The sequence below is a fragment of the Phaethon lepturus genome, unplaced genomic scaffold (assembly GCF_000687285.1).
Source record: "Phaethon lepturus isolate BGI_N335 unplaced genomic scaffold, ASM68728v1 scaffold31294, whole genome shotgun sequence".
NCBI classification, from domain to species: domain Eukaryota; kingdom Metazoa; phylum Chordata; class Aves; order Phaethontiformes; family Phaethontidae; genus Phaethon; species Phaethon lepturus.
The window spans coordinates 1-9245 of record NW_010533028.1 but is presented as its reverse complement, the minus strand read 5'-3'; the positions used below and the strand labels follow the sequence as shown (position 1 = coordinate 9245).

General features: G+C 56.8%; 1 protein-coding gene across 1 annotated transcript; it reads left to right on the top strand.

The window, feature by feature from the left end:
- Positions 1 to 3640: 3640 nt before the first annotated feature.
- LOC104616099 (FYVE, RhoGEF and PH domain-containing protein 2-like) lies at positions 3641 to 9122 on the top strand. Its single transcript, XM_010285058.1, is given in 15 exon segments — positions 3641 to 3727; positions 4226 to 4374; positions 4775 to 4931; positions 5061 to 5199; positions 5760 to 5818; positions 6192 to 6338; positions 6753 to 6845; positions 7169 to 7248; positions 7327 to 7357; positions 7485 to 7577; positions 7803 to 7928; positions 8127 to 8273; positions 8662 to 8805; positions 8890 to 8961; positions 8964 to 9122. Coding segments are annotated over 15 exon segments (1683 nt in total).
- Positions 9123 to 9245: the final 123 nt, after the last annotated feature.

Genomic DNA, 9245 nt, shown 5'->3' with positions numbered 1-9245 from the left:
GACATACACAAGGGGATTGTCAGTGCAGCCTGCAGTGCTAGCAGGCCTCTCACCCATTCCCCCCCTCCTTCACAGCAGATCCTTCCAGCCCAGTCATGGCCCCGCTTAGCAGCAGGGCTGTTTGGCCTTGCACACAGCCTGTGAGGGGCACTCCAGGCTCCCACGCATGGAGGGACGCAGCCCAGTGCGTTGCGGGGGGCTCCCAACAGACAGGCGCATGAAGCAGGTCAGGCCTCTTGCCCAGCTTGTGCCCTTGCACCATCCCCACTGCTGCTGTGGGCTCGGTTATGCCGCCGGTTTGGGGCTCACGGCAAGGTTCCCCCAAGCTGAACAAATTCCCAGTGTTCTCAGTGTTTCTCCTACTTGCAACCTGCTGCGCTTCCTCTTTCCTTTTCCTTTTGAGGCCAACACAGAGACAAGCTCTCCTATCACAGTAAGAAGGACAGCAGATGGTCTTCACCTTGTGCAAATCCTCCTCCCCAAACAACATCGTCGGTCCCAGAAACACCTCAAAGCAGAGAAGGGGAGAGAAGAAGGGAACCGCAGCTATCGGCACCCAACCCTGCAGCTCCTTTACACCCAGGACCTGCTCCTGGCCAGTGCAGGCAGTGCCATGGAGGGAGAGGCCGATAATCAACGGAGCGTGTTGAACCTGCTGGCTGTGTTTGAAGACCACTGGTAAGGAGGGAGAGTCCTGGCACTGCAGGTGCGTTAGGGCTCCATGTGGCGTGATGTTTGGAAGGAAGAAACCTGCCATGGAGGTGGTTTGGAGGCTGTGGAGAAGGTGACTAGGTGATTTGCTATTCTTTAGCACTCAGATCTTTCTCCTGCTGCGGGTCATGGACAGAAGTCTGAAAACCTCAGTGGGATGTGACTGACTTTACTGGAGGTTTCTGTGTCTGGCTCAGGGTTAGGTTGTGACATGCTTGTTCCCTCCATGCTCAGCACCTTTGCAGTCAGCCTGGCTAGGTAACGCTTTTTCCCCTGCTGCTGAGGGAAAAGATTTTGATTTGCAAATATGTAGGCAGAGGTGTTCACTGGGAATTAAATGCTTGAGCAACTGGGAGGATCCAGCCTCAGACACTCCAGTTGTTTGCAGCGATGTGGCTCCTAGGAAAGGGAAGAGAAAAAATCACGTTAAGGGGGAGAGCAAGTTCCTTTTGGGCTGCATGGCAGCCCCATAAAACAGCACCTTCACTTGGAGCATGAGCTGGGACCCACAGACAGCATGTGCCAGGGTCGGAGCGAGGGGATCTGCCTTGCCACTGGTGTAGAAGTAATTCTGAGTTTGGGGTGAGTCATTGTGGTCCATGCATCAGTTTCCCCATCTGTTGAATCGGGATACCGAATCTTGCCTGTGAGGTGCTCTCAGTGAGCCTCAATGATGCTGGGTGGTTGGGCAGATGAGTTTTGTAGCACTTCCTAAAGGTGATCACGTATGAGAATTCCTTCTGCTCTGTGAACTTCACCTGCCCCAGGTTTTGTGCTCTGGATGGCTCCAGAGCAGCACGGTTGTTCCCCTGGTCCCACAGTCGAAATTTGGCCTGTGATATTGTTGCATTGGAACTGTTTGCAGTATTTGATCTGCCTCCATTTTGCTGCTGCAGTGTGTTTGTTGTTTATCATGAAGCGTGAGTTTGATTTAGAGGAAATAAAAGTAACTTAACGTCTTTTGGAGGAAGCTGCAGAACTTGGAAATTATTTTTCTGGAACAGAAAACAGTTTAGCTCAAGTCACTTTTAGCTTCAAAGAGAGAGAAATTCCCTGTTGGATCTTGTCAGTGGGTTTAGGCTGGCACAGGTCTGGGAGGCAGGGAGTGACAGATAAAGCCTCTCTGTCACGTGAAGGCTTATGCCAGCCCGCATGGACAGGAGGGGATGTGTGCATGGCTGTGGACGCACTCCCAAGCTCACAGACATGCACTGATCAGCATGGGGATGGACCTGTCATCCTCTTCAGATGAGTGTCTGCCACTCAAGTCACCTCCTATCCTCAACTTTGCAGCTTTATGCCCAGTTTCATTCCTGTTTTCCCCTCCTCCTCATCTGTCTGCAGGCCACCAGTGGATGTCTTTCCAGTTTCTGCCCAGAGCAATTTAGTGACCAGCTCTTGGATGACAGACAACTCACTCGCTGTCATCTTCACAGCCTGTGCCCTGTGTGGCTTCTCCCCCATGGGGACCTGTTTTCCCTGTCTTTGCCAGAAAAGGGAAGAGAGAAAACCACCAAAAAACTACCCCTCTGCAAAACGACCTGCACAAGCCCTCCTCTTGGCTGACACCTCTTGGCTATTTGGTTTTTACAGCCTCATGCCCAAGGCTTCTGGCTCCCTGCTTTGGCTCTGCAGTGGCAGCAAGCAGAAAGCCAGAGCTGTACCAGCGCCTCAAAGGGAAATAAATAGCTGTGGGGGAGATAAACAGCAGAGTCATGTCTTTCTAGAGCAGGACAGGGATGGACCACATCAGCAGGAGGCACTGGGAGAAGAGGGGCTGGATCCTGGCTCCCTTGGAGGATGTCTGGGCTTTCAGACCCCAGGTTGTATCATCAGGGTCATAGCGGAGCAAACCCCATCAGCCCTGGGGTGCTGCTGTGTCTTACTGTCTTTGCTTGAGGGCGGTGGCTTTAACGTGGGCCTGGGAGCTGTGTGGGCCACACTGCGCTGGGAGAACGGGTGAGCTGATCACGCTGATTCCTCCATGACAGGGCCGGCAAATTTCCCTGGAGAGACAAGCAGCCTCCGCACGGCCAGACTACTGCAACCAGCCAGACCCAGCAGCTTCCAGCATCCCCCACCAGCCAGGGCCAGAGCCTCTCCCAGATGGCTGCCAGGCACCAAGAGGAGCAAGAGAATGAGGAGGAGGAGCAGCAGCAGGGCCAGCGGGGGCTCAGCTTCAAATGCCTCCGTTCTTTCCGACACAAGATCAGTGAGGACAACTGGAGGAGGCAGCAGGACCCAGGCCTCGAGCCTGGCAGCAAGGTAAGCTCTAGAGGTGGCTCAGGTGAGCCTGGCAGGTGCCCATGCTCAGGGAGGGAGTCAGAGTTGCATGGGCTGGATCTGAGCTGAAATCTCTGCTGGACCTGAGCAAGTCCCTGCCCTGCAAGGGCCAGTGCTTGGGGTGACAGAGAAGTGGCACTTTTGCTGATGTTTCAGGCACAAATTCCCCATAGTCAGATAGATCCAAGCAGACCTTGTCTCTTCCAGCTCTGATCCATCCCTGGGGGTCAGATGCACAGCTGGGCTCAGCCAGGTCCAGCCCAGGGCATCCCGAGGGCTATGATGCCCTTTGCCGACTGCAGACACATTTCTGCAGGACTGTGTTCAGAGGCCTTGGTGGAACTGCAGACCATGGGGTTAACCTACCCCACCCTGCCCCACTCCTTAGGATCACTAGCTCTGGGAGAAACAGGCACAGAGAAAGGGTTGAACTAGGAGGAGGTGACCCATGCTTCCTGACAGCCCCCAAACTGCTTTGGTTTCACCGTCATTTTTACCACATGCTTTGTTGAGGTCCTTCCTTTGCCCTCACGTGGAGCGAGGTCCAGTTTGATGTGGGCTGTGAACACTGGGGAACAGAGCTCCATCCCCTTGGGCTGGTGGGGAAAGCTCGCATCACAGCTCGTGAGATTGAGCCCTTCTCCCCATGCAGGAACCAGAGGAAAAGAAAATCGTTCTGGAGCTGCTGGAGACAGAGCAGGCTTACGTCAACCGCCTCCACCTTCTCGACCAGGTGAGCTGGGGAGCAGAGGGGCCCACGCGAGTCTGGGAAGCAACAGCCCTGCTGCCATCTACCTCCACCAGCACTGCACAACCACCCCATGCTGACAAACCAGGCAGGACCACAGCGCAGCTCCACGCTCACCAGTTTTCCTGTGCTCCTTGGCCTGGACTTGGACCCTGTGGCAGTGGCCAGGTTTAGTTCAGGGTATGCACAGGCCAGGGACTGTTTCCTGGAGGTTTTGGAGAGAATGGAGCTGTACAGACAAGAGCAATGTTGGGCTGCTGGTCTTTATGGCTGGAGAATGGGTCTGGCCTCTGCCTTTCCTATACCCCACACCTCCAAGGAGCACCTTCATCCCAGCAAAGCCTTCCATCCTCCCTGCTTCTTTCTTGGAGCCTGGGATTTCCCTCCTGCACAGAGCCAGGCATTTTCACGGGACAATGTGCTAGTGTCAGGGGTCTTCAAGCCTCTTCCTGACCCTTTTTATTCACACCTTCTTTCTTTCAGATTTTCTATACAGAGTTGATGAAAGAAGCCAAAAATGGGAAGACAGTCCCAAAGGAGGTGGTGAAAATGATCTTCTCTAACATCTCCTCCATCTACCAGTTCCATGCCAAGTTCTTCCTGCCAGAGCTGCAGAAGCGCATGGAGGATTGGTGAGCTGCAGGAGGGGAGGGCAGGACGCCTGGGTTGCTTTGCCAGAATGGGGGAACAGTGGTGAATTTGATCTCCCAACAGTACCAGGGGGTTCAGCCTGTTTGCCTCCAAATCTCTTTGTGCTGGAAAGCACTTCCTTAAAACCATCCAGCCCACATCAGGGTATTTCTGAAAAGGGGGGTGACATCTCAGGTGGTTTAGGGGTGTGCATGAATGGCCCAGGATGGGCTGGGGACACTCCCATCCTGGAGAGCAGAAAGTTGTATGGGGATGTAGCAGGTTGCAGTGGTAAAAACCTCCATCCTCCACCGTGCACAAGCTGCCCCTTCGCTTTATCCCTCGCTGTCTGTCTGCCTCGCTGGACTGAGGAAGCTACTGGTCTGCGATTTCCTCCCACAGGAGCTGCAACCCGCGGATTGGGGATGTGATCCAGAAGCTGGCACCGTTCCTCAAGATGTACGGTGAATATGTAAAGAACTTCAACAAGGCTGTGGAGCTCATCACCGTCTGGTCAGAGAAATCCCCACCCTTCCAGGAGCTCATTGCCAACATCCAGGTAACTGGCCACAGCAGGGTAGGGGACTGCAGCAATGCTCCCCAAAATATCCCCGCAAAGGAGAAGCAGCAGAGGGTGGGAGCTGCCTTGGTCACTGTTTCTCTCGCCGTGCATGGTGTCTCTCCCCAGAAGAGAAAGGTCTGCGCCAACCTAACGCTGCAGCACCACATGCTGGAACCCGTGCAGAGGATCCCGCGCTACGAACTCCTCCTGAAAGATTATGTCCGAAAACTAGCGCCTGAGTCCCCAGACAGGGACAATGCAGAGAGTAAGGGCTCCAGCTGGCTCTCCCTGCTGTGGGGAGTGGCAGGGTGGGTTTGTAAGGGAAGTAACAACACCTGATGTTGTACACAGGCATCAGGATACCTGGATTCTCTCACCAGCTGGCCTGTGCCTTTGCATAAACCTCTCAGTCTAACCCTTTTCTAGCAGGGAGAGGGATTAATCTGCCCTTTCAGTGCCTATGGAGGTCAGCGGGGAAGGTGGGTGGTGTTCCAGGATGAGGATGGTCCCTCCAGAGTATCCCCCAGGGAAACCTGCAGTGACCAGGGAGCTATCAGACCCCTACGGATCACACAGCTCCCAGTCCTGCTGGGATGGAGTGACAAACGAGCCGGCTGTCTGTCCCCCCGGGACCCTACCGCCCCACACTTCACACTCCAGCCAGACCCAGACGCTTGTGCAGCGTTCAGGGCCATCCAGGTTGTGTCCAGGGGAGGGCAGCAGCCACCGCACGTGTGGCGTCCCCTTGGAGGAGAGGCCCAGGGGTTTTCTCCCACAGCTCCCCAGCAAATGTTTAACTCTCCTCCCTTTCTCTTCTCGTTGCAGAGGCCCTGGAGATGATTTTCATGGTGGCCAAGCACTCAAATGCAGCTATCGCTGAGATGGTGAGTGCCTGTCCCAGCTGGCAGTGCTTTGCGGCTCGTGGCGTGGTGATTTGCCAGATTTCCTCATGGCTTCATTGCTGTGTGACTCAGCGGAGCACAGCTCTGCGCTCATCAGGACAGGAGCTCTGTGGTTTCAGCAGAGGAGGTTAGACTCCTGCGGTTGATGCCTGATCCCGTCACCCCAAGCCTGGGGAAGCCATGTCTGCAACATCAGCTGTGATGTGACTGGCTGTTCTGAGGCTCGGAGATCAGTTCTGGGATGAGAGAGTTGTGCCACCTCTTCCAGCACTCAGCAGCTTGCCTGGGAGGTGACCCAGGGGTGACAAGATTGTTCCTGCTCAGCCTCCTAGGCAGGTCCCTCTGCCTCCCTCAGGAACGGCTGCAGAACCTCTGGGTGGTCTATCAGCGGCTGGGCCTCGAGGACGACATTGTGGATCCCTCCAATGAGCTGATCAAGGAGGGGCCGATCCAAAAAATCTCCACTCGTAGCAACAGCACATCGGAGAAGTACCTGTTCCTGGTGGGAGCTGGGATGCCCAGAGGAGGGAACAGGGACCAGACAGGGTGGGAGTGGGCAGAGGGGCAGCACAGCCTGGCCAGTGTGTTACTGGGTCATCTCTACACAGAGGGGATGAATTCAGAGCTGGGGGTGTTTGAGCCCCGCTAGTGGCGGGCACCCTGTATAGGGTGTGGTTGGGAACCTGCTCATCCCCTGGGCACAGCAGCCCTTGGGGGATGCCAGGGTCCCAGAGCGCTTTGCCTTTGCAGGGTGGGAGAAGGCTGGGGCAGAAGCAGTCACTTTTTAGGCTGGATTCTTCCCAAGGACCCGCTCAGCCCCAGGGGGGTGAAGGGCCCAAAATCCCAGGGAAGCCCCCAGCTCTGAGCAGGCAGGTGCTAGGCTCCAACCAACCCTCTCCTCCTCCTCCCTGCCCAGTTCAACAACATGCTGCTGTACTGTGTGCCCAAGGTCATCCAGGTGGGTGCTGAGTTCCAGGTCCACCTCCGCATTGACGTGGACGGCATGAAGGTCAGACAGGCACCTTGTCTTTGTGTTTTCCCCAGACCCTGGCTCCTCCAAAATGCACCCATCTCTGGGGTGTGATGTGGCTGCTTGCCCCACACTTCTGGAAGGAGGAAGGAGCTGGAGCCAGGGGTGGCTTTATGGGTGGGAAGGACTGGTTGATATGCTCTGATCCTGTGAAATTGCAGTGAAAACTTGTGCATGTAGGATTTGAGGGGCTGAAGGGTTTGTGCCCAAGGGAAGTCCCTGTCCCCCACATCACTGAGGAAGGTCCTTGTGTGCTGGTTGTGAGTTCAGCCACTCCACAGCCTTTCTCTGGTCTCTCTCAGGTGCGTGAGCTGAACGACACACAGTTCCCTCACACCTTCCTGGTCTCGGGAAAGCAGCGGACGCTGGAGCTGCAAGCCAGGTAAGGGGAAGAGTGACAGTCCTGTAGACCCTCGGGGAGGAGGGACAACAGCTTATCCATCTCCGTTTTTGTACCCAGGTCTGGGGAGGAGATGAACACCTGGATCAAGGTACCAGTGAGTGCTGGGAGAGACATCACATCTCACTCCAGCTGGATGCCTGGGCCCCCAACTGGGCTGATCCCCCACTGCCTATGTCGGGGCAGCCCCCCCCAAACAGCCCTGCCATCCCCTCTAGGCCTTCCAAGATGCCATTGACAGGAAAGAGAAGAGGAGTGAGACTTTTAAGACAGCAGTGCATGGGCTGGAGATGGGCACCTCTGCATTGAACGTAATCCTTCTGCCCTCCCTATGTCTTGCCTGTCACCAGCACCCCACTGTACAGAAGCTGAGGGAGAGCCCACCTTGTTGTGCCTCAGTTTCCCTTAGCTAAAGAGAGCTGGGAGGAGGCTGCGATAGGGAGAAAGGCTGAGAAGGGGAAGGGGTGAGAGCAGAGGAGCTGGGATCACCTGGACCACGGCTAGCCAGCCCCGGCAATGTCATCTCCCACCCCCAGACAGAGGAGCTGGGCCGCCGAGCTCCACAGTGGGTGCGGGACAACCTGGTGACCATGTGCATGCGCTGCAAGGAGCCCTTCAATGCCATCATGCGCCGGAGACACCATTGTCGAGCTTGTGGATACGTGAGTCACCCTCTCCCTGCTCTCTTCCCTCCCTCCTGGACTGGGAGGGCTGCTGGAGCAGGAGCACACCTCTCTTACACCTTGTACCCCTTCCCTCGGGCTCAGGGCTGCTCCTGCCCCTCAGCTCCTCATGGAGTTGTCCCTGGGATCCCCCAGCCCTGCCCCAGTCTCACCAGTGTCCCTGTCTGGTGGTTGTAGGTGGTGTGCGCTCGCTGCTCCGACTACAAGGCCAAGCTGCAGTACGATGGGAACCGCCTGAACCGGGTATGCCAGGAGTGTTATGTCTTCCTGACGGGCCACGTGGTGCTCGAGGAGCGGGAGGGGAAGCACAAGGGCATCCTGGAGGTGAGCTCTGCCCCTTTCTGCCTGTCCCCCCCACCATGCCCTGCCCCTCTTGCTCTGAGCTCTGCCACCCATCCTGGTCCCCAGCTTCACAGTCACAGCCCAGCCATGCTCCCGCAGCGGTCGGAGGGTGCCTGCTAATTGCGAGGCTGGTGGACATGCTAAGCCCCCTCCCTCCCACTCTGCGAGCCTTGGGAGCAGGCGTCTGGGGCTCCCTCCGCCTCGGGATGTCAGCAGGACCCTGACAGCCAGGACCGCCCCTCGCCTGCCCCTGGTTTGGGGGAGGTTTGTGGAGCAGGCAGGGAATTCCCCAGGAAATGACCTTTGCCCAGTGCCCTCTCTACCTCCCACACTGGGTATTTAAAGGATTTGTTTGGGGTTTTTTCAGCAGAAAGGAGCTGCAGAGGTATCAGGCAAGAGTTTGCTGTGCAGTTCCTTGCAGCTGCTGCACAAGAACGGCAAGGAGGGCACACGGGGCTGGTTCGTGATCCCGCAGGACGATCCCCTCGCGCTGTACATCTACGCGGCCCCCCAGGTAAGGCCGAGCTCGGTTCCATCTGCAAGGGACAGCCCGGTGTGCCCGTCCCCTGCCTCCCACTGCTATCTCTGCTCTTGGCAGGACGTCCGAGCCCACACCTCCATCCCACTGCTGGGCTACCAGGTGAGGGACCTGCCCCAGGGCGACCCCCCCGCCACTTCTTCCAGCTGGTGCAGTCCCGGCAGGTCTACACCTTTGCGGCCGACACCGAGGAGCTGAAACGGCGCTGGATGAGGGCCATGGCGCGCTCCGCCGCGGGGATCACGCACCCAGAGGAGGGTGAGGATGCGGACTCCTGTGACGAAGCAGAATGAGGACATGTCCACCTCCTGGGATGTCTGGTGGGTGAAACCTCCCCCTGCTCGTGGCCAGCCTCGGGCAGATCCCCAACTTCTCTGCGTTTTGGTTTTTTCGGCACAAAAAGGACAAGGCAGGGG